The sequence below is a fragment of the Nycticebus coucang genome, chromosome 1 (genome assembly GCF_027406575.1).
Source record: "Nycticebus coucang isolate mNycCou1 chromosome 1, mNycCou1.pri, whole genome shotgun sequence".
Taxonomy (NCBI): domain Eukaryota; kingdom Metazoa; phylum Chordata; class Mammalia; order Primates; family Lorisidae; genus Nycticebus; species Nycticebus coucang.
In genome coordinates this window covers 79,939,688-79,965,187 of record NC_069780.1, presented here as the reverse complement: position 1 = coordinate 79,965,187, position 25,500 = coordinate 79,939,688, and the positions used below count along the sequence as shown (strand labels likewise).

The following is a 25,500-nucleotide window of genomic DNA, read 5'->3' as shown; positions in this document are numbered from 1 at the left end:
AAGGTAGTACAACCCTAAAAGTCAATGTTGAACAAGGCATGATAGGCACATGAATCAATTTACTATGCACAATTTCACAATGGTCCACTTGGCAGGCCACACACAATGACTCTGCTTCTACTGAAGCTATTTTCTGGGCTCTATCTTCAAATGCAACAGTGTGAATGTCTTGATGCTTCACAGAGTGCAAGCCTTCTTTCCGATACGGGAAGTTTAGTTTTCGTCTAACGGCCACATGTCATTCAGAGCCATGTATTCTGAATGAAATACCCAGGTAAAAACAACAGGGATTGGAGGGAAGGAAAATCCAGGTATGGCACTAGACTGTGAAATACGATGCCATGACGAAATATGGCCATTTTCCTGGAACATACTATTTACTGGGTGATTTTTAAAGAACAATAAAAAGGAGAGCCAGCCAGGTGAGGTGGCTCACACCTGTAATCCTAGCACTCTGGGAGGCTGAGGCAGGTGAATTGCTTGAGCTCATGAGTTGGAGAGGGCCTGAGCAAGAATAAGACCCCATTTCTGGGTGGCGCCTGTGGCTCAGTGAATAGGGCGCTGGCGCCATATACCGCGGGTGGTGGGTTCGAACCCAGCTCCTGCTGAACTGCAACCAAAAAATAGCCGGGCGTTGTGGCGGGCACCTGTAGTCCCAACTGCTCAGGAGGCTGAGGCAGGAGAATCACGGAAGCCCAAGAGCTAGAGGTTGCTGTGAGTCCTGTGACATCATGGCACTCTAGAGAAGGTGGTACAGTGAGACTTTTGTCTCTACAAAAAAAAAAAAAAAAAAAAACCATCTCTACTACTGGCTGGGCACAGTGGCTCACACCTCTAATCCTAATACTCTGGGGGCCAAGATGGTGGATTGCCTGAGCTCACAGGTTTGAGACCAGCCTGAGCCAGAGGCAGACCCCTAATCAAAAAATAGCCAGGCATTGTGGCAGGTGCCCGTAGTCCCAGCTACTTGGAAGGCTGAGGCAAAGAGAATCGCTTGAGCCCTGAAGTTTGAGGTTGCTGTGAGAACGGCACTCTCCCGAGGGCAACAAAGTGAGACTCTGTCTCAAAAAGACCTCATCTCTACTAAAAATAGAAAAAATAGCCAGGCATTATGGTGAGCACTCATAGTTCCACCTACTCAGGAGGCTGAGGCCAGAGGATTTCCTGTTTATTTTTTGTTTGAGACAGAGTCTCACTTTGTCACCCTCCGGTAGAGTGCCGTAGCGTCATAGCTCACAGCAACCTCAAACTTTTGGGCTCAAGCAATTCTCTTGCCTCAGCCTCCTGAGTACTTGGGACTACAGACACCCGCCACAACACCCGGCTATCTTTAGAGACTCTGTCTGGGGTCTTCAAACTTTTTAAAGAGGGCCAGTTCACTGTCCCTCAGACCGTTGGAGGGCCAGACTATGGTTTTTAAAAAAAGAACTATGAACATAGCCGGGCGTTGTGGCGGGCGCCTGTAGTCCCAGCTACTTGGGAGGCTGAGGCAGGAGAATCGCCTAAGCCCAGGAGCTGGAGGTTGCTGTGAGCCGTGTGATGCCACGGCACTCTACGGAGGGCAATAAAGTGAAACTCTTATCTCTACAAAAAAAAAAAAAAACAAAAAACCAAACCATGAACAAATTCCTATGCACACAGTATGTATCTTACTTTGAAGTAAAAAAACAAAACGGAAACAAATACAATCACGCTGCCCCATGTGGCCCGCAGGCCACAGTTTGAGGACCCCTGTGAGTTCAGGCAATCCACCCGCCTCTGCCTCCCAGAGTGCTAGGATTACAGGTATGAGCCATTGTGGCCTGGCCCATCAGTGAGTAATTTTAAAACAATTAAAAAATTCTAAACTGGATGCCATGGCTCATACCTGTCAGCATTTTCTGGGGGGAGGAGGCAGATAGATCACTTGAAGCCAGGAGTTTGAGACCAGTCTGAGCAACATAGTGAGACCCACCTCTACAAAAAATAAGAAAAAAAAAAGCAGGTGCTGTGGCACACATCCACTACAAGTCCCAGCTACTCTGAAGGCTGAAGCAATAGATCACTTGAGCCCAGGAGTTGGAGGCTGCTGCTGTGAGCTATGATGACACCACTGTACTCTAGCCTGGGCAACAAAGCAAAAGCGTGTCTCAAAAAAAAAAGGCGGGGGGGCAGCGTCTGTGGCTCAAAGGAGTAGGGCGCCGGCCCCATATACCGGAGGTGGCAGGTTCAAACCCAGCCCCTGCCAAAAACTGGAAAAAAAAAAAAAACTCAATAAATTTTGTATTTTTTTTTAATTTCAAAGAATTTTCATGTTTATAGGAGACTTTTAAAAATTACATCCCCGCTACTTGGAGGGTAAACATTGAGAAGAACTACAATAAGCAAGTAAGACTTTTTTATATCATAAACTGGTTATAAAGGCAATACTAAAACAACGGTTCAAAAACACTACTTGAGCACCACAACATCTGTGAAATACTGTACAGACTAACACATTTACTTGCAATGTAACAACATTCTTTTGTTGAATTGGCTGGGGGGAAAATCACTATTATTCCAGAGTCATATTTCGCACGTAGAAAACTCTAAAAACAACCTAGTAATTTGATGACAATTCATTTAAAATAAATAACAAGCTCCCAGGAGACCTCATTATCTTAATATTGGTGTTCCTAGACAGAGAATACTGCCTTGGGAGGTTAAGTCTCCTTTGAAACTGGAAATCCCAAGCTCTGCTACCTTCTCCAGCAGTAAGAAGCTTAGTGTCACAACATATCCAGCACATCTTAGAGAACTAATCAATATTACCGCTGCCAATGTCGGGATACGTCCCAAACGTTCCTTCATTTGTCATCCCTCCACCATGAACAAGACCAGTAACGATCAATCAAAGCACAGTGCCCACTGCCTACATGAAGTCTAAACGCCAGCTCATCCATAACTATCTAGGTTTCCTGAAGAAACAGAAGTTGTGTTATAACAAGAGCTGGCAAAACATCCAAGTCTCTTCTCCTGCTTACACCTGGGTAGCTTCACTCTTGCCTGAAATAAGCTTCTCCCAAGTCTTTTAATGTAGATGCTGTAATTTCCCAAAGGCATGTCTTCCTAGGCTGAGTTGCTGAATTTGTCTAGCTCTTTCTTCAGAAGTCGTAGCTGACTGAATGGATTCCATGAAGTTATTTTACTGTTACATATTATGATGTGCAGCCATAAATACTTAGTCAAACCACTGAGTGGCAACATGGAAAGAAGCAGAGAGTCAGACTTCTAGGGCTGAGTTAAAACCACTTCTCCCAAAGGCAATCTCTAGTCTGAAGTAAGGAACACTGAGGTTCTAGAAGTAGGTCACCACATTTACACAGGATAACCAACCTAGCCAGACTTCAACTCTACTTCTTTTGTTTCAGGAATGTCGACATTAATGAAATGTTTTGACTATTTTTATTCTAGAGTAACCCTTCAAAATTCTTAAAAGAATTAAAAAGTTCTTTAAACTAGAATTATTAAAGGTTCAAGGATCAATTTCAATATAAAAATACAAATAAACACAAACCTAATCACTCCAGTGCCTGTAAAAAAGTTATATCCGGAACAAGTAAAAATTTTTCTTTTTTTTTTTTTTTTAAAGGAGTCTCACTTTGTCACCCTTGGTAGAGGGCCATGGTGTCACAACTCACAACAACCTCAAACTCTTGGGTTCAAGTGATCCCCCTGCTTCAACCTCCCAAATAGCTGAGACTACAGGCACCTGCCACAATGCTGGACTATTTTTAAAGTCGTATCTGAATGAATGGATTCCATAAAGTTATTTTACTGTTAAATTATGACGTGCAGCGAGGTCACCAAGATTCTCATGTTCTGCCTTTAACTGACATTAAGCTACTTTAGGAGAACACATTTTGCTATTATCAATCAGATAAAAGTACATTTAAAAACAAACAATAACAACAACAAAGAAAACCTTCCACAGACGTTGTTCCTACCCAGTCAGTATTTATGATTTTTATAACCATATTTAAAAGCTGAAATAATGTATTACTTGTACTTTGCCAATGCTTACACTTTTCAAATCCTAACAAATGAAACCCCAAGAAAAGTCTATCAGAGAGATGTATACAGAGAGCCAGATGAGTTTCCCTGAGAGTATTTAATTCCGGTAAGAGCTAACGCCAGCTCTCATCACTGAATCCCCACAGCAAGTTTCTCTCTTAGCAAAGGGCTGGATTACTGCTGATATTTGAGAACACTCAGGAGAAAAACGGGTGAAGAGGAAGGAAGAAAGTTTTTCAAATACTGTACTGCTTCTCTGGCTTTTGACCAAATACAATTACACAGTATGGGCAGAAGACGAAGGGAAGACAACATAAACAAAATCTTCAAAGAGCCCAATTACCCTGAAAGCCTCCCCAGGCCGTCTGGGGGAACAGGCAAGCTGCTCTCAAAGCCCCCTGAAGCCCCAGACTGGACAGTGGTCTCCTGCCCTCACCTCGGGCAGGCATGAGGATGAAACACAGAGCCTCCTTCACTTCTCCAGCGGTCAACATGAGTGCCACCTGTTCTTTAAGGGGGACACACTAAGACGCTGTTTTCAGTCAATTTATTTCTCGAGTCCCAAGTTAGTTAAGTGACTCCTCGACATGCATGCCACCAATCTGTACTTGCCTCCGGAGAGTATAACACGGAAAAACAGGTGGAAAAGAGCACGTCTTCACAGGGGAAAACCCTAGCAAACAGCCAGTGATCAAGGTGAACATCAAACTGGTAAGTCATGCTGGTTATATGCACCTGAGGTGATATGATGACAATGGCAATTTATCTATGTGCTCTTCCTCCCCCAAACCCAAACCCCCAATCTAACCATGAGAAAAATATCAGATCCAAATTGAAAGATATTTTATAAAATACCTGACCATATTCAAAACTGTCAAACTCACCAAAAACAAAGGAAGTCGGACAAACAGTCACAACCAAGAGGAACCTAAGGAGACATGACCACTACTAGTAATGTGGCATCCTGAGTGGACTCTTAGGACAGTAACCTGGAGAGTGCACTTGAGCACTCAAGTTTGAGACCAGCCTGAGCCAGAGCGAGACCTCGTCTCTAAAAATAGCAGGGTGTTGTGGCGGGCCTTGTAGTCCCAGCTACTCAGGAGGCTCACGCCCACGAGTTTGAGGTTACTGTGAGCTGTGGTGCCTCAGCACCCTAGGCAGGGCAACAAAGTGAGACTCTGTATCCCAAAAAAAAAAAAAAAAGTGTAATATTCTAGCAAGGAGAAAGGAACTTCAGAGTTTTGCTAAAAACACAGGCAGTATTTGATTTCAAACCAATGTATAAGTATCTCTGAGTCCATATTGAATAAATAAATGACTGAATAAATAAGAAAGAATAGAAAAATCTCCCAAACAGAATTTCAAATAACTTGTGTAAGTTAAGCTCAACTTCACTTAACAACTTGCCTCCAAAAAGGACACAAGGGAAAAACTAGTAAAATCTCAATAAAGTATGGAGTTTAGTTGGTAGTAAAGGACTGGTGTTGGTTTCTCAGTGGTGACAAATGTACCCTAGTAATGGAAGACACTATATGAGGGGCTCAGGGAACACCTCCCTCTATTACTTTTGAAACTTTTCTGCAAATCTCAATCTATTCTAAAGCCAAAGATTTATTTTTAAAGTAGCACATTAGATGGGTGCGAGATAAGTTAAAAACTTTGTTAAAAAAACATCCCCAATTATGCAACAGAAGATAAATGAAAGGAAGTATTTAGGTGACTAATTTACCAATCAGAGAATGTTACATTTAGAGATAATTCTTAGAACTTCAGAATCTGCATTTTCAAAAAATGGACACAAAGATTTTCATGAACTTTTCTTTACACGTAAGGAGCAAAGCTCAACCAAAAAAAACGACAAAAGAAACAAGAGACATGGAAATTAAAAAAAAAAAATCCAGGATTAAATGGCAAATACTAGAATATTCAAAAGCAGGAAAATAAAACATGTAATGGGGTTGATAAACTGTGAACCATGATCTACTGAGGAGTTTTCAAATCAATCTATGTGGGGATGAGAGACTGGAGGCTGACAGCTGAAGTGTAAGGCATTTCTTTGGGGAGGCACAAAAGGTTCTAAAAGTGATGGGTTATACAACTCAGTGAATATTATTAAAACCAACTGTATGCTTCAAATGAGTGAACTATAGGGTAAGTGAATGACAGCATAGTAACAAGATTACCAACACCTAAATCCAGTAGGTGGCAACCAGCATTTTCCTAAATGAAATAAAATGAAATAGAAAATAAATTACATTGCAGACAATAAGGGAGAACACTATTTTATGAAACTTAAATTCATTTTTTTATAAATATGTAGATTATATCCATGTACGTATATGATACATCTGAAAGACATGGTCATGATATAAAATTTATTTCTTACATATGTCGCCATCAGTAAATTTAAAGCTACTCTTTTATTTTATTTTTTTTTTTGTAGAGACAGAGTCTCACTTTATGGCCCTCGGGTAGAGTGCCGTGGCCTCACACAGCTCACAGCAACCTCCAACTCCTGGGCTTAGGCAATTCTCCTGCCTCAGCCTTCCGAGTAGCTGGGACTACAGGCGCCCGCCACAACGCCCGGCTATTTTTTGGTTGCAGTTTGGCCGGGGCCGGGTTTGAACCCGCCACCCTCGGCATATGGGGCCGGCGCCCTGCTCACTGAGCCACAGGCGCCGCCCTAAACCTACTCTTTTAAATCAACAAAATCCTCCCACACCACTCCTGATAATCTGGCACTGTGTCAAAAGACCAATACAGATTAAATGTACTAATACATTTAAGTTAGAAAGAACATTGGTAAAAAGAAAGAAATTAGTTCTAATCCATAAGTATGGAGAGAACGGCATCTACAAAAGAAAATGAATACAAAGACACGTGCAACAAGGCTCTCTATGGGGTGCGTACACACACGCTTGCATCTGTAGCCCAGGCCTCTGAGCTCCTGCCTACCTGCCATTCCCACTTGGGATGTCTCCTAGGAATCTCAGACTCCATATGGCAAAGGTTACAGATAGATGCCCACTGCCAACTGTATACAATTGGTCAAACCAACAAATTTTACAATTTTTGTAAAAAAATTGTAATTAAACACAGTAATTAAACATAAAAGTAAAATCTTACTGAAAATTCAACCTTTAATGAGATGTATGTATAGACCGGTTTTTCCCCCTAATTGGTTCATATGAATTATTTACTGCTAGAATGAAACAGGTTTAGATGGCATTATTTTAGTTCTATCTTTAACTCTATTTTTTTTTTCAACGTAAGCACTAAGAAATTTTACTCACATGAACAGATGTGAATGGAAGGAGCTTTGCTATAGCACTGTCCCCATATTCCCTAAACTGCCTCAGTGTTTCATCCAAAGATCAATGACAATAATCTATCATTAAAAATAACTTTTCAGCTCGGCACCTATAGCTCAAGCATCTAAGGTTCCAGCCACATACACTAGAGCTGGCGAGTTCAAATGCAGCCCAGGCCTGCCAAACAACAAGGACAATTACAACCAAAAAATAGCCGGGCATTGTGGCAGGCGCCTGTAGTCCAGCTACTTGGGAGGCTGAGGCAACAGAATCGCATAAGCCCAGGAGTTGGAGGTTGCTGTGAGCTGTGATGTCACAGCACTCTACCCAGGGCAACAGCTTGAGGCTCTATCTCAAAAAAATAAATAACTTTTGGGCTCAGCGCCCATAGCTCAATGGTTAGGGTGCCAGCCACATACACCAGGATTGTAGGGTTTGAACCTGGCCCAGGCCTGCCAAACAACAACTACAAAAAAAAAAAAAAAACAGCCAGGCATTGTGGTGCGTGCCTGCAGTCCCAGCTACTTAGGAGGCTGAGGCAAGATAATCGCTCAAGCCCTATGAGACCATGGCACTCTACTGAGGGTGACATAATGAAACTCTGTCTCAAAAAATAAATAAATACATAAATAAAACTTTTGGCTGGACTTAGTGGCTCACATCTGTAATCCTAGTACTCCAGAAGGCCAATGTGGAGTTTAAGGTGGGAGTTTGAGACCAGCCTGAGCAAGAGGAAGACCCCATCTCTACCAAAAATAGAAAAACTAGAAAAAAAATTAGCTGGGTGTCATGGTGGGTATCTGTAGTCCCAGCTACTCAGGAGGCTGAGACAGAAGGATCACTTGAGCCCAGGAGTGAGTTTGAGGCGTTGCTGTGAGCTAGACTGAAGCCATGGCACTCTAGCATGGGCAACAGAGTAGAACTCTGCCTTAAAAAAAATAAAAACTTGGCGGGGCCTGTGGCTCAGTGAGTAGGGCGCCAGCCCCATATGCCGAGGGTGGTGGGTTCGGACCCAGCCCCGGCCAAACTGCAACAAAAAAAATAGCCGGGCATTGTGGCGGGTGCCTGTAGTCCCAGCTACTCGGGAGGCTGAGGCAAGAGAATCACGTAAGCCCAAGAGCTGGAGGTTGCTGTGAGCCGTGTGACGCCACAGCTCTCTACTGAGGGCAGTAAAGTGAGACTCTGTCTCTACAAAAAGAAAAAATAAATAAATAAATAAAATAAAAACTTTTAGGATGGCACCTGTGGCTCAAAGGAGTGGGGCACTGGCCCCATATACCGGAAGTGGCAGGTTCAAACCCGGCCCCGGCCAAAAACTGCAAAAAAAAAAAAAAACACTTTTAATGTGTCAGCTGCCAATCTGATTTGGTCCTCCTTCAGTCTTATTGAAAGCAAAGATCTGAAAACCACGAAAGTTACTAAAGAATTTGTCATCTAGTCAGAGTGAATCACTTTTTCCTAACCAACACCAACAATTCAAATTGCCTCTTTGTTTTACCCCAAATGAAGCAAATAAATATACATAGTCGGGTTGGAGCTGGGTGAAAGATGGGAAGGTGAGACTATGAAAGGAAAGATGGGAAATGGTCACTTAAAACTCAGATTCATTTCAGAATATGTGGACTCTAGAGATCCGGAAGCTGGTTCCTTTTTTTTTTTTTTTTTCCCTCCATTTGAGACAGAGCCTCACTCTATCGTCTGGGCTAAGATGCTGTGTCCTCAGGCTAACTCGCAGCAACCTCAAACTTGTGCATTCAAGGGATGCTCCTGCCTCAGCCTCCCTACTAGCTGGGACTACAGGCACCTGCCATAATGCCCATGTAATTTTTCTATATTTACTAGAGACAGGGTCTCCTTCTTGCTCAGGGTGGTCTCAAACTCCTGAGTACAAGAGATTCTCCCACCTTGGCTTCCCAGAGTACTAGGATTAGAGACGTGAGCCACAAGGAAGCTGTTTCCTTGGAAGTTACCCTCATGCCCAGATACCACTTAGGGAGTCTCAGGAACCTCTAAGGGACCCAGTTTGACAACTAACCAAGATTGCCCCATGACCAAGGTATTCTCTTTAAAATGTAATTTATATTTTTTTATTTGCTAGCCCCCGGTTAAAATCTTTTAACAACTCACACTACACTCAAACATAAAACCCCAAACTCCTTCCTGTGGCTGCCTCAGTCCTCTCTCATGACACTATGCTACAAACCACACTGGCTGGCGTTCTCCATGTTCCTAGATAGCTGCCAGCACTTCCAGCCTCAGGGCCTTTGCACCTGCCAGTCTCTCTGCCAAAGCACGCTCCCCAGCTTGCTCTGTGGCTGCCCTACATCCTCTAGCTTTCAGCTGGAATGTCACCTCCTAAGAGGAGCTTCACCTGACTACTTTGTCTGCCACAGTAATGTAATTCTCGAAAGCGCTTATCATAATTATCATTATTTCATTTATAGTAACCACGTGCAATGCAGGTCTTGCTCAGCATTTATGTTCAGCACTCAGCATGGTGCCTGACACTCCAGAGACACGTGTGAACAAGAGGGAGTCGTGAGGAAGCCATGGGAAAAGTGAAACTGGCAGAGGGTGAGGAGAGGGGTGTTTCTCACAGCTTGCTGCATAATCTTAACAAAGAGGTATTACAGATAACATTCAAACACGGACATATACCAAGACTTCCGAGAGAACACCTAAAGTAGGCAGGAAAATTTAGCCTGTAAATATTCACTCCCACTTTTTCCTTACCTCTGTTCTTCAGAAGGCTCCTCCACATTCTCTTCGGAATCACCCTATTGAAAAAGAACATACTTTAACAGTTGTTTCAAAAGAACACAAAATCACTAAAAGAAATAGTTCTTCAAATCTCAGAGGGGTTATGAATTCATAATGAATGTTTAAAATAGTGAGTGGCATAAATATTTATTCAAAGAACAACACTAGTAAGGACACAAGTACAAAGCTATAAATTACCAACTGATCTCTCAGATACTCACTCTAAGTATTCTACCTGATTAAAACCTCAACCTGAATATAATCTCAAACTTAAATATCATTTCTCTTCCAGAGCCTACTTTTTTTTTTTTTTTGAGACAGAGCCTCAAGCTGTCACCCTGGGTAGAGTGTCCGTGTCATCACAGCTCACAGTAACCTCCAACTCCTGGGCTCAAGAGGTTCTCCTGCCTCAGCCTCCCAAGTAGCTGGGACTATAGGCACCCGCCCCAATGCCCGACTATTTTTTTGGTTGCAGCCGTCATTATTGTTTGGTGGGCCCGGGCTGGATTCAAACCCACCAGCTCAGGTGTATGTGGCTGGTGCCTTAGCCGCTTGAGCCACAGGGGCCGATGAGAGCCTACTTTTAATGTTTAAGTTTAATCACACAAGATAAAGTTGAGTGATAATTAAAATCCTCAAATATGAAATATTTACTCAGTTTAGCTCAGGTTATCCTTTTTTTTTTTTTTTTGGTAGAGACAGAGTCTCACTTTACCGCCTTCAGTAGAGTGCCATGATGTCACAGGACTCACAGCAACCTCTAGCTCTTGGGCTTCCGCGATTCTCCTGCCTCAGCCTCCCGAGCAGCTGGGATTACAGGCGCCTGCCACAACGCCCGGCTATTTTTTGGTTGCAGTTCAGCCGGGGCTGGGTTTGAACCTGCCACCCTTGGTATATGGGGCCGGCACCCTACTCACTGAGCCACAGGTGCCACCCAGGTTATCCTTAATACATATCAAATTTGAGACCAATATAAGGTGGCTGATTTTTTTTTTTTTTTTTGAGACAGAGTCTCACACTCCATCACCCAAGCTACATCGCTGTGGCCTCAGCAGCCTGGCTCACAGCAAACTCAAACTCAGTCTCAAGCAATCCTCCTGCCTCAGCCTCCGAGTACCTGGGACTACAGGTGCCCACCACGACCCCCAGCTAATTTTTTTTCTATTTTCAGTAGAAACGAGGTCTTGATCTTGCTCAGAGTAGTATCGAACTCCTGAGCTCAAGGTTATCCTCCCACCTCAGCCCCCCAGAGAGCTAGTTTTTACAGGCATGAGCACCTCAGCCCACACCATCAGTAGCCCAGGCCCTGATTACCATGACAGACGGGGCCTCAGTGCCCAACCCATCCTATGCAGCTGTGCATCCTGGAGTCACACGTCACACCTCATACACCCATCTTCTCAGTGTCAGTCATCACTCACCATCATGTAGTAGACCCTTCCCCAGCACTCAATGTCATCACGTCAATCCCTGCCCAAGCACCCACAGTGGCTCCCGACTGCTAGTCAGATATATACCATGCTGGTTAATTCAGAGCAGTCCAGCACAGGCTCAGGGCTACACACACAGCAATGCAGATCTCTAAAGAGACCCCTCCTCCACCAAGCCCTCACCCACCCTGCCAATACACACAGTGCCTCTTCTTTCAGTTCCTGTATTTCAGCACTTAAATGGTGTCTCAGGATATTACCAGCTTTATCTCACCACCACCACCAGCCTCTCAAAGGGCAGGGACCCGATCCCATCACTCCCCCATCCCTGGGGCCCCTGAAATGGTTGTTCTCTCTCCCACTTTAAAGGGTCAGTTCACCTACCTTCTCAAAGTGGCCTACGTGACCTCTTAAATTAAAACTGTAACTCCCACCACCACCCTACCTTGCCGCCATGTAACACTTATACCCTTGGAACAGACTAAATAACAGAATTTTGGGAGGAGAGGAGGACAGAGTCTCAGTCTGTCACCATAGGTAGAGTATCGGGGCATCATAGCTCACAGCAACCTCAAACTCTTGGGCTTAAGCAATTCTTTCGCCTCAGCCTCCCACGTAGCTGGGACTACAGGCACCTGCCACAACGCCCAGCTATTTTTAGAGACGGGGTCTCACTCTTGCTCAGGCAGTCTCAAACTCCTGAGCTTGGGCAATCCACTCGCGTCAGCCTCCTAAGAACTGGGATTACAGGCATGAGCCACCGTGCCCAGCTAAATAACACATATTATTTACATGCCTCCGTGTAGACTCCAAACTCCACGGAGCAGTTGTTTTTGTTTTGTTCACCCTACCACAAACATATCCCACACCAAAAACACTGCTTGGCCCACAGTACATGCTCAATAATAAATATCTGTCTGCAGAGCTGAGTACAAACCAGTTGTTTCTTAAATACAAGGAGACACAACTACTATTGCAAACTTCATTAGGCAACATTTTCTTTTTTTTTTTTTGAGACGGAGTCTTACTATGTCGCCATCGGTATGGTGCCATGGCGTCACTGCTCACAGCAACCTCAAACTCTTGGGCTTAAGAGATTCTCTTGCCTCAGCCTTCCAAGTAGCTGCGACTACAGGCACTGGCCACAATGCCTAGCTTTTTTTTTTTTTTTTTTTTTTTGACGTAGTTGTCGTTGTTTGGCAAGCCTGGGCCAGGTTCGAACCCGCCAACCCTGGTATATGTGGCTGGTCCCCTAGCTGCTGAGCTACAGGTGCTGAGCCTAGGCAACTTTTTCTAAACCAAACACAAAATGAAACTATTTCCCTGAGACACAGAAATTTTATTACCACAATCCTGTAGGATAAGATTTAGAAATAAACATATCCTACATCAAGCACACAAAGTGAGCTCAATGTGAGTTTAAAATGACTTGCTTTTCTTCCAGAGGCTTAAGGGACCTGGGGCCCCCTGGGACACACATGGAGTTGGCTTCCCTGGAGTTAAAATTCCACAAGCCATTCTCTGAAGCTGTGCACCCCGTGAAGCTACAGGAGCGAGTTTACACCCACGGCAAAGCTGCTGTTCGTTCGCGTCCCCAGTCACGCGACATATCCTGCTTTTCTGATCAGAGTATACTGAAACTCACACAATTAATGAGGTGGCTAAAAACTCAAGCTATGAAGCTAAGTAATTCCTGGGTTCAATTCCCTCAACTGCCACTTTCTTATTGCCCTGGACAAGTAATTTAACTGCTCCCTTCCTCGATTTACTCATCTAAAATCAGGTTATAATACTTCACAGATTTTAGTGTATTAATGTGAGCTAATACTCTTAAAGCACTTGAATGATGCCAGTATTACTCAGCCCATGTTAGTTTTTATCTTTTGATGTTTATGGTGGAAGTAGATGAAACCAAAAATAAATCTCTATGGCAAAAAGATTTCCAAACACTAGTCAATGATTCACCAATGGCAGTATGATACAATTACATAACACAGTACCTGAGACAATAAAAAAGAACTCAGATGATCAGTGTACCATTTCCTGTTTCACTTTCTACCAATTTCTGTTATCTACACCCTCCACATAAGGGGGTGGGAACAAACAAGGCAGAGACTTTCTTATTCTTCACTGTATCCCTAGGGGCCCAAGTGGGCCAGGCCCATGGACTGTATGCTAACCAACAAACAAGGCCAGTGGAGCACTGAACCTCCTGGCCCTGTCCAGAACCAACAAGAGTCTGTATCAGGTAACATCTGCTGCTACTTAGCACCTGTCTCCAGTTCCCAAACCTGCTAACTGGGGGAATCAGGAGTGAGCTTTTTCTTCTCAGACAAGTGTGAATGAACCGGAAGAGCAGATTGCTGAATACCCTTCCTACTATGAGGACTGGTAAACATATGTGATGGTCATTCAATACTATAAAGTCAACACTTAAGGCATTTTGCCCGCCATCTTCAGAACAGGGTTACCTCATAAACCACCAACTGGAACTGGGCCAAGATACCAACAACTGCCTTTCTCTCCTCTACAAGGAAGATCTCATGGGCTAACTATTGAATGTCTACTGCCTTGTACCCAGGACATGGTGGCCACAACAGGGCCACCAAGCCTTAGCAGCTCAGACCCTCCTAAGTGAAACCCAGTTCGGGCAACACGGCACACATAAAACAAAGAAGAAAGTCCAGACACTCAAGGTAGTACCACAAACTCAAAAAGAAATGATGACAATGCCACTGCCAGTTAGGAGTGAGGAAGGAATGACCCTGAACAAACAGCAGGGTAATAGCGTTTGTTTCTCTTACCCAACAGACCATACATATTGGACCTGCTCTGCCAAGGGTCAGGCTGGAGTGAGTGTCCCAGAAGACTGAGGGGAGCAGGTCAGACTACAGAAGGCCCTGCAGGCCACAGCAGGTCGAGTGAACATCACCATGTGTATGGATTACAGGGAATCACAGATGTTTTCTGACTTTGAAGGTGAAGAAGGAAGGTGCACAAAGCTATATCTTGCAAACACACAATTACTTCTTGACAATAAGCTCATAAAAACACTTGGTTTCTACACCATCAATGCTTTGGATTCAGTGCACTGAAGAATGGACAATGTGTAGCTGGAGGAGGGGAAAAGTTCTGTAAATAGAATAGTCACATTTCCTTCCTCTTATTATCACCATGGATAAATACAGTTTTTATGTTCCTATACCAAATCATTTTACAACATAAAAGAGCACATAACAAAAAGTTATGAGTAAAAGAACTTATCTACACAATACTAGCGCACATAATAATGCTGAGTTACCCACACTGGTTCAGGCCCATCAAAGCAGAAAAGCTACTCATGCTTTCCAATGACCAAATCTACCAGTCATTTGAGAAAATAATAGGTAACCTGGACTAGGTGCTCACTTAATCCTCACAAAATCCTCTGAAATCGCAGCAACATTCTCCCACAATGCAGATGAGAAAGCTGAGGACAAAGAGGTGAATTTACAAAGTTAAAAAGGGACAGGGCCAGCATTCAAGCCCAGGATATCTGGTCAGAGGGTCAGGCAGCTTATAACAACTTCATTGTGGACATAGTATACAAATTCTTTTTTTTTTTTTTTTTTTTTTTGTGGTTTTTGGCCAGGGCTGGGTTTGAACCCACCACCTCTGGCATATGGGACCGGTGCCCTACTCCTTGAGCCACAGGCACCACCCCAGTATACAAATTCTTAATCACTTAAGAGACCCATCAGAAAAAGAAAAAGATTCAATCAGCAGGAGACATTTCCAAAATAAATAATTACACAGTGTTAGCAAATATGTTAGTGTTCTGTTTATTTCATGTCACATCCTCTCATGTTTTTATTAACCTAAGTCTTCCTGAATGAAAGTCAACTTAGCCAATTAAGGAGAAAACCCTCAAATTTAAATAACACCTATAAATAGTCTCTTTTCAACAGACTCTGTATGACACACATAAAGGAACTTTTTTTTTTTTTTTGAGATAGAGCCTCAAGCTGTCACCCTGGGTAGAGTGCCATGGCATCACAGCTCAGAGCAACCTCTAACTCCCGGGCTCAAGGGATTCTCCTGCCTCCGCCTCAAAAGTACCTACCTACTACAGGTGCCTGCCATAACGCCTGGCTATTTTTTGGTTGCAGCCGTCATTGTTGTTTGGCGGGCCCGGGCTGGATTTGAACCCGCCAGCTCATGTGTATATGGCTGGTGCCTTAGCCACTTGAGCCACAGGAGCCTAGGCAGGGAACTTTTACTTAAAAAAAAATTCAAAATACTCAAGAAATATTCTTTAAAATAACTCCCTGCAGCTTATGAGAAATGTGTGTGTGTGTGTGTGTGTGTGTATCCCTCATCCCTTCCCAGGCATATGCAGGTAAGATAGTTTGTAAAAAGTACACATATAGATAGGAATGAGGCAGTTAGAAAAAAAAATTTTTTTGCAGTTTTTGGCCAGGGCTGGGTTTGAACCCGCCACCTCCGACATATGGGGCCGGCACCCTACTCCTTTGAGCTCCAGGTGCCGTCCTAGAAAATTATTTTTAATATCACTTTCATTATTCCTTTAAAATAGCTTAGTTATAAATGCCTCTATAATGAGGATTCCAGAAAGACAGCTTCTCAATTCTAACATTCTTTTTTTACCAAACTATATTATACATATAAACGAAATAAAACCAGAAATTAAGAATTTTATAAACTAACTTCTGAACCTATAAATAAAATAATCATATCACAGGCCTTGACATTTCCACGTCTGGGTGAATCTTCAATTAATGTTCTAACAGATGGGAATCTGTGATAGACTCACTAGTCCACAATTTACTTTTCTTTTACTCTAGGTAGCCAATAAGAGGTGGAAACTACCACTGGGTAAAAATGCAAATACAAAACATGCAAAAATTTTCTCTCATTCTGGCAGTTTTGCTCCCCAGAGACATCTGGTAATGTTTGGGGACATTTTTAATTGTCAAATTGGGGGAAGGGAAGGTTGGAGCGCGAGCAGTAAGTATCCCATTGGCAGCTAGTGGGTAGAGGAAAGGATGCTACCGCTTAACATCCCACAGTGCACAGGACAGCCTCTCATAACAAAAAATTCTCTGGCTCAAAATACCACTAACGTCACTGCTGAGCTCTAATAAGCACAAATATAACCACTTTTTAAGTACAGTTCTCTCAGTAAGATGATCAATTTCTAATTTGCTCTTTTTGTCTTTCTGCGTTTTCCAAATCTTTGACAAAACATATATATTGTTTATAGTGAGGAATAAAATACATTTGGGAATAAACTTTTAGGAAAAGCAAAGACTGTTTCCTTCCCATCCAGACGAGGCCTTTTCTCAAAGGGCTGGTCTCATTCAGCCTGCTCTCCTTCAGGGAAGGTCCAGGAAAATTTTCCTCTAAAATCACCTCTCCGTCTTGAAGCTGTTATTCATTAGCCCTGGCCAAAGAGAATATTCCAAATATCTGAAAACCAGCACTCTTGATGTTTCACATAGGAGGGGGCAGGCTGAAATATAAAACTGAACAGCCTCTCCCCTGAAGTTACAGCTAGACATCCTGTTTTTCTAAACAGCCACAAAAGACAACACAGAACTAAGTGCTGCCACCAATGTGGGAAGAAATGAACGTCTTAAAAGCGACTGCACAACAGCTGAATATTCCCTTATAATTCAAACCCCTCCCCCACAAAATGCATTTGAGTCACTACTGTTGGTGAAAAGCAGTCAACAACATTTAATTTAAATATGCAGTTAGTGGGAATTTCTTGTAAAAGCTAAAACTTACAAACACCGAAGCTTTGCAATACTGTTATCTGCTGCAGCAGTAAACCCCATATGATGCTGCAGATTCCCAATAAAATGTTAGTAATTATTTTTCTACATGCAATCATTATATCATATAGGGGAAAAAACTTGAAATTCAAGTTCCTAACTGGGTGTATTTTAACAAGAATTAAAGGCATTTGGAGAAAATCCAAGTTTACAATCTTTTAAAGTCACATCGTTATCCCAAAGCTACTTAACGCTAATGGCAAATACCACTAACATTTACGAAATCAGTACTGCTGTTGTCCTCAACCTTGCAGCCACTTGCCATGCACACAGCACCAGCTCATTTGCAGAGAGAACAGCGTGCCCCAGACCACCCGCAGATGGTGCAGCCCGCCTGGCTCAGCGGCCCTGCTGAGGTGGCCTGGGCTCCCACCTTCTGGACTTGGGGCTGGTGTGACTCACACCCCGTCACATGGCGCGGAAGGCAGCCGGGAAGGCCACCGTTGCCAGGTGTTCAGGCTCTGCCCAACCGATTATTTGCCATGCAAAGTGGCCCCAGCGCCTGTGCCGCAGGGGGTGGGGGGGGTGCCGGCCGCCTCCCCGCCCCTCCTCCCTCGCACACCCACACCCGCCCTGTCACCTGGTCGTCCTTACCTGAGTGGGCAGCAGGAGTTCCCCTTCTTCTGCCTGCCACAGCTCCACCACGTTCGGCATAGGCTCAATCGCTGCAAGAACACCAAAAAACACACCACGTTTTTTATGTACGGAAAAGAAACGCTTCCTGTTTTCCTTATCTTTCCCTCATGCCACCCGCCTCACCAAAACAAGTCTTTTTTTCCTTCTAAAAGTGGAGGCCATCGGAGGAGCAAGCCAAGGATAAAAACACAATGGACGGGGTGTGAGGCGGCGTCCCCTCTGTGGGAAAGGGAACAGCGTGCAGGCTCGGGGTGGTGGTAGTAAGGACACCAGAGGGTGAAGCCACCTCACGGGGCAGTCCGGGCTCCGCAGCTCGAGCATCTGGGGTGTGGACCCGGGCGGCCCGGCTCAGGGAAACAAAGCTGCAGAAAGCCGGGCCGCGGCGGGGCACCCGCGCGCCACACAAAGCGGGGGCTGCGCCCGGGGCGCAGGGGCCCGCGCACAAAGGGTCCGGGGCGCGCGCGGCTAGCGGTCCCCAAGCCCCGCGACTTCCCAGCTCTAGGGCTGCACCGGAGGAGGGGCGCGCAGGAGGGGACGCTGTGGTCGGAAAGCGTTATCAGCCGAGAATTACAACAGCTATCCTTCCTCCTCCTGCGCTTTCCCTTTCCTGTCCTCAGCCTTCTGATAGATTTCAGCAGTTCCCCAAAAGAAAGAGAAGGGGGGCGGGGTGAGGAGCAAAGCGAGTCCAGCGGCGCGAGGCTGACCTTGTCCCTGAGCCCCTCCCGGGCGACAGCAGGGCAGCAGGACCTGGAAGACGCCCAGCAGGAGGTTCACGGCCGCGGCGGTGCGGCAGTAGCAGCCGGGCAGCGGGCGTCGGAGCCCCGCCATGCTGGTGCTCGCGTTCCTCTCGGTGTTCGCGGCGCTCGCCGCTCGCTCGCTCGCTGGCGCCCCGGCCGCCTCGCCCCGGGCCCGCCCCCGCGCCGCCCCGCCCCGCCCCGCGCCGCCCCGCGCCGCCCCCGCCGCCGCCGCAGCTGCTGCCGCTGCAGCTCCAGCCAGGGGCGCGCCGCTCGCTCTGGGCGCGTGTGCGCCACAGATAGGGGGGGACGGAACGCGGCGGGGTGCGGGGAACGTGGACAATGCGAACGCGGCGGTCGCAGCGCCCCGCCCCTGGCGCGGAGCACATGGCCGCGTCCCGCCCGCGGCGCCCGCTCTGCGGTGCCCGGGCGCTTTCCTCGGCTCAGCCGCCCGGAGAGACTGGCAGCCGGCTTTTGCCAAGTGTGTTTTCATGAACTTTCGGGCGGTTTCCGCTCTGTTCGGGTACCCCAGTCACAGTAGAGAGATAACCCACGAGGTATGGGGCGGCGGTGGAGGTGGGAGGCCTTAGATACAGGATATTAGTGGAAATAATGCAATGGTTGTCAGGAAACGCGAGTGCAGCCACATGGCTACTGCCAGTTATGCAGCGAGGATATCCGGTGGCTGCAAAGTCTGTAATTTAGAATAAAAAGAGCTCTCCCAAGACCGGAGAGGCTGACCTCAGCGCCGCGTGGCGGTGGTGCGCCCGGCACCCTCCGTGGACATGGTCCAGGTTGTGACAGGTGGGGAAGCGTCTTCCCAGGGATTTATTGATTCAGAGACCCTGCAAATACTCCCCTTTTGGAATCAATGATGCAAAATTCAGCCAGCCTCTTCTGAAACATGGTTGGGGCTGAGGACATGGTCGGTCTATTATCCTAGCAGTTAAGATAATGGAAGTCGCACTTGGAAATACGTTTTCGAGCTGCATGTTTTGATGCCTATAACCAGAAAGTCTAAAATCTGAGATCTCATTTAAGTTAGCATCTTGCCTTTGCCAATGATGTCACGAACAAGGGCTTATTCAGGAATCAATTTGCATAACTTGGAAGTATTGGCAGTCTTAAGAATTTTTTTAGTGAATTTACTGCTTCTAGGGTAGCTTGGATGAAGTTCAGAGAATATAAGCTATATAGTATAAAGAGGGAAAGTGATGGGCACACCTGTCCGTTTACATTGATCCTTTGTTTAATTGCTTCTGGTGCCTTACAGTCTAGACTATGGAAAAGCAGTGGTCACAGAGCAGGGCGGATGCCGGAGAAGAACAAAACGAATTATGGATCTCTCTCCTAAAGACATAATACAGCACTGTGAACTCGGTCTCACACTGTCTGTAGATGTAACTCTAAACAAGGTTAAATAACCTAATTGCTTCGACAGACTTAACATTTAAGAAGATTAGCATAAATATAAATTGACATGGGGAAAAAAGCACTTTGCATTATCCAGCTTGAACACCTCCAGTATTCTCAGTTCTTTACGTTCCTTCTGTTTTCCTTACCAACATCTTCCTTTTACCGAAGGTCTCCAGTCCCATCCCAGTGTGCGCTTTTTTCTCCTCATTCCAGTCCTCCCTGGACTCCAAGGGTCCCCCACTCTCTAATGACAAGAATATTTGCACAGCCCACTTAGGTAGCAACTGCACTTTCAAAGTTTGTTTCTAAACGTTAAGTCTTCTCCTGGGCCTATTTATTTACAAATTGTAAGTTTAAGTTCTCATGCCTGTGCTTATAAAGGAGAGCCAGCAAATATTGACAGCCTAGCAGGTTTTATTATACAAGTTTAACAAAATGTCATGGTGCAAAACTTTTTTACTAACTTTTAAATTATTTCCCTTTTTTACTAATAAAGTCTTTCGCACACTACCCAGTATCACAGCATCAATGGAAATGACTTAAAAGATAGATTAATGTTGCTGTGGGCAATATATAAATCCTGCAATAATCTGTTCTTCTGCTGAAGTATTTTAAGGCTAGCTTGATTCTTCAAGTTGTGGGCTTTGTAGACTTTCCAAAGTGGGTAATGCTTTTTGACTGTTGTTCAAAAAGCCAGCAGCATATATCTGCAGTGCCATGGGCTTGGAGAGGGATACAGGATTACACAGCTGTCTTCTTAGATAAATCTGACCTACTTAGCCTTCTCTGGAGGTATTTTTCATGCTGACTCATGAACAACAGGAAAGTTATGGCCCATTAAGCAGCATCTATGTTTTGGAGTAAACTTGTTCTCCATAGAAGACTCCTTTGTCATTTGTGCTATATTTCCATTATTCCCCTTGTCAATTGTAGATATTGTCACAGAATATGAAAGCTGGAAGATTTGGGGAAATCATTTAATAGCCCAACGGCCTCATTTTACAGAGGAAGAAAATGAAGCCCAGACAGGATAAAAAAGTAAAACCCAAGTTACAGGGCTCCTTTTAGTGGCAGAGTTATGGAGAAATATACATGAAATGTTAACTGAAAAAAAATCTAATGTAAACATGAATTCAGTCAATAAGAAAATTATATATATAAGACTAAAATGTAGAAGAGACCCTAGGGTGATAGAATCTACCAACGTTAAGTTAGATCCATATAAGATGGTTTTTAAGAAAAAACAGACCTGGGCGGCGCCTGTGGCTCAAGGAATAGGGCTCCGATCCCATATGCCGGAGGTGGCGGGTTCAAGCCCAGCCCCGGCCAAAAAAATAAATAAATAAAGTAAAGTAAAAAAAAATTAAAAAAAAAAAAGAAAAAACAGACCTATCAGTGGCAAAATCTACTTGTTTTTAAGTATGCAAGGTGTTGACCATGTTTTCTATTTATTTTACCCTTGTTCTTTTCTTGTTAATGAGTACAGATGAAAACCAAGCAAGTCTACAAATGTGAGTCTTATCTCAACACAGCCTACATAAAAATTGCAGTGGAGTGTCAAGACCTGATTGCCTATCTCTAAACCAGAGAAAATGCAGCCCACCAGGTCACAAGGTGGTTCTCAAGATTAAATAAGATGGAGGGCGGCGCCTATGGCTCAGTGAGTAGGGCACCGGCCCCATATGCCAAGGGTGGTGGGTTCAAACCCAGCCCTGGCCAAACTGCAACAAAAAAATAGCCGGGCATTGTGGCGGGCGCCTGTAGTCCCAGCTACTCGGGAGGCTGAGGCAGGAGAATGGCCTAAGCCCAGGAGCTGGAGGTTGCTGTGAGCTGTGTTACGCCATGGCACTCTACCGAGGGCAATAAAGTGAAACTCTGTCTCTACAAAAAAAAAAAAAAAAGATTAAATGAGATGATGTACAGTAAACGTCTAGTATTGGGTAGTCAATAAATGCTAGAAATGATATATTCACAGTGTGGGAGCATGCCAAACCTTTTGTAATAAATTTAATACTAATATTCAGTCACTTATCTGTTCATTATCACCTATCACTTAGACATGTGAAAAGTGGGAATGATTAATAAAAATGTACATGTATGCTTGACGCCCGTAGCTCAGTGGTTAGGGCGCTGGCCACATGTACAGGGGCTGGTAGGTTGGAACCTGGCCAGGGCCTGCTAAACAATGACAGCAATAACAAAAAAAACAGCCGGGTTGGTGGCGCCTGTGGCTTAAGGAATGGGGCGCTAACCCCATATACTGGAGGTGGTGGGTTCAAACCCAGCCCTGGCCAAAGAAAAAACAGCTGGGTGTGTGGTGGGTGCCTATAGTCCCAGCTACTGGGAGGCGGAAACAAGAAAATCGCTTAAGCCCAAGAGTTTGAGATTGCTGTGAGTTGTGAAACTATAGCACTCTACCGAGGGCGACATAGCCAAACTGTCTCAAAAAAAAAAAAGTACATGTAACAACTGTTTGCTATACCATCTATCTGTTTGAAGCCTCACCCCAATGAAGACAGCACCAAGTATGTCGTTAAACCACCAGCACCACCACCTGATCATTGCTGGGATCCAGGCCTCACCATTGGCTAAGAAGAAATGCTCGGAGGGATGGTACTTGAGCAGGGCAAAAACCTAGTGATTAAGGTCATATATTCTTAAGATACCAAGTGCCCCCTTCACTCCAGGGGACCTTTCTCACTATAACTTCATTCCATCTCATGAAGCCTTGACGTGTATTGGATAAAGAATCTCATTTTGCAAACTACTGTGTTGTGTTAAATAATTGTTTTTTTCCATTAATGAGATTATGAAGCAATTTTGAGAGAGTGGAGTATTCACAGTTGAAAATAGTTGCCTTTGGGCAGCACCTGTGGCTCAGAGAGTAGGGCGCTGACCCCATATGCCAAGGGTGGCAGGTTCAAACCTAGCCCCGGCCAAACTGTAACAAAAAATAGCCGGGCGTTGTGGTGGGCGCCTGTACTCCCAGCAACTGGGGAGGCTGAGGCAAGAGAATCACCTAAGCCCAGGAGCTGGAGGTTGCTGTGAGCTGTGATGCCACGACACTCTACCAAGGGCGATAAAGTGAGACTCTGTCTCTACAAAAAAAAAAAAAAAGAAAAGAAAATAGTTACCTTTATTTAAGTTTTTGTTTGTTTGTTTGCTTTTTGAGACAGCGCCTCAAGCTGTCACCCTGGGTAGAGTGCCATGGCATGACAGCTCACAGCAACCTCCAACTCCTGGGCTCAAGCCATTCTCCTGCGTCCGCCTCCCAAGTAGTTGGGACTACAGGCACCCACCACAAAGCTCGGCTATTTTTTTTGGTTGCAGCCATCATTGTTGTTTGGTGGGCTAGATTCAAACCCGCTAGCTCAGGTGTATGTGACTGGCGCCTTAACCGCTTGGGCCATAGGTGCCAAGCCTTTATTTAGGTTTTATAAAAAATTCATAAAACTATACAATAAAAAGAACAAATTTTACTGTAAAATTGATTAAACCAAAATAAAGTTTTTTGAGACAGTCTCACTCTATTGCCCAAGCTAGAGTGCCATAGTGTCAGCCTAGATTACAGCAACTGCAAACTCCTCAGTTTAAGCAATCCTCCTACCTTAGTCTCCTAAGTAGCTAGGAGTGGTGCCTACTACGTCTGGAAAATTTTTCTATTTTTAGTAGAAATGGGGTCTCACTCTTGCTCAGACTGGTCTCGAACTCCTGAGCTCAGGCAAACCACCTGCCTCAGACTCCCAGAGGGCTAGGATTACGGGTGTGAGCCACGGTGCCTGGCCAACAAAAAATTTAAAGGAAGCTAGAATGTGGTTTATATGGAACATCTTGCTAAATGTTTAAATATGATTGAATCAGTGATACATAAATGAAAATAAAAGTTACCTCAGCCTCCCTTGCACCTCAGTGTGGCTCGGATGGGTGCTGGGGCTCATACCTATAATCCTAGCACTCTAGGAGACCAAGGCAGGTGGATCGCCTGAGCTCAGCAGTTCCAGACCAGCCTGAGCAAGAGCAAGAGCCCATCTCTACTAAAAAATAGAAAAACTAATGGGGCATTATGTTGGGCTCCTATAGTCCCAGTTACTGCCACAGTACTCTACCCAGGGTGACATAATGAGACTCTGGCTCAAAAAAAAAAAAAAATCTAGGGCAGCGCCTGTGGCTCAGTCGGTACAGCGCCGGCCCCATATACCAAGGGTGGCGGGTTCAAACCCAGCCCCAGCTGAGCTGCAACCAAAAAATGGCTGGGCGTTGTGGCGGGCGCCTGTAGTCCCAGCTACTCAGGAGGCTGAGGCAAGAGAATCGCTTAAGCCCAGGAGTTGGAGGTTGCTGTGAGCTGTGTGATGCCATGGCACTCTACAGAGGGCCATAAAGTGAGACTCTGTCTCTACAAAGAAGCAAAAAAAAAAAAATCTAAAAGTATCTGCATCCTTGGTGGAATTACAGAATTGTAGAGTCTACCTTTAGACTCCTGTTTTGTTTTTTGTTTGTTTGGTTGGTTTTTGTTTTTGTTTTTTGAGACAGTCTCACTTTGTCACCCTTGGTAGAGTACGGTGGTATCATAGCTCACAGCAACCTCGAAGTCCTGGGCTTAAGCAAATTTCTTGCCTCAGCCTCCCAAGTAGCTGCAATTACAGGCACCCACTACAATGCCTGGCTATTTTATTTTTATTTTTTTTATTGTTGCAGTTTGGTCAGGGTTGGGTTTGTACCCACCACCCTTAGTATATGGGGCCAGAACCCCACTCACTGAGCCACAGGCACTACCCAATGCCTGGTTATTTTTAGAGATGACGTCTCCCTCTGGCTCAAGCTGGTCTCAAACCTGTGAGCTCAGGCCATCCACCCGCCTCAGCTTCCCAAGTGCTGGAATTACAGGTGTGAGTCACTTCACCTGGCTAGATTCCTATTTTGTAAGCAAAAGTAACACTTTCTTGCTGTGATCAAATTACTTAAAGGCAAAAACATTTCCAAGGAAGAGGAAAACAATGGTCAACTAAGACAAAAATGAACAATGAGCATCAATGACAACTAGTCTCAAAGATATTAACAGAATGCTTATATAACAAGAGACAAGGACCAGTGCAGTGGCTCACACTGGTCATCCTAGCACTCTGGGAGTCTGAGACAGGAGGATCTCTTTAGGGCAGGAGTTCAAAACCAACCTGAGTGGCTAGGCGTGTATAGCTCAGTGGTTAGGGTGCCGGTCACATGCACGGGGGCTGATGGGTTCAAACCTGTCCCAGGCCTACTAAACAACAATGACAACAACAACAAAAATAGCTGGGCGTTGTGGTGGGGGCCGGTAGTTCCAGCTACTTGGGAGGCTGAGGCAAGA

General features: G+C 44.8%; 1 protein-coding gene across 3 annotated transcripts in view; it reads right to left on the bottom strand.

Annotated features, from left to right (window-relative positions):
- TMEM131L (transmembrane 131 like) overlaps positions 1-18,891 on the bottom strand; it is a 172,376-nt gene extending 153,485 nt beyond the window's left edge. For 2 of the 3 annotated variants that reach the window (XM_053583183.1, XM_053583193.1), the window contains exons 1-3: positions 18,711-18,891; positions 17,965-18,035; positions 10,077-10,120 (exon numbers count right to left, since the gene is read on the bottom strand). In XM_053583183.1, coding sequence (XP_053439158.1) covers positions 10,077-10,120; positions 17,965-18,035; positions 18,711-18,834 — 239 coding nt within the window. In that variant the 5' untranslated portion in view covers positions 18,835-18,891. Of the gene's footprint in view, positions 1-10,076; positions 10,121-11,417; positions 12,173-17,964; positions 18,036-18,710 lie in introns of those variants that run through there. The other variant, XM_053583202.1, reaches the window with a different exon arrangement.
- Positions 18,892-25,500: the final 6,609 nt, after the last annotated feature.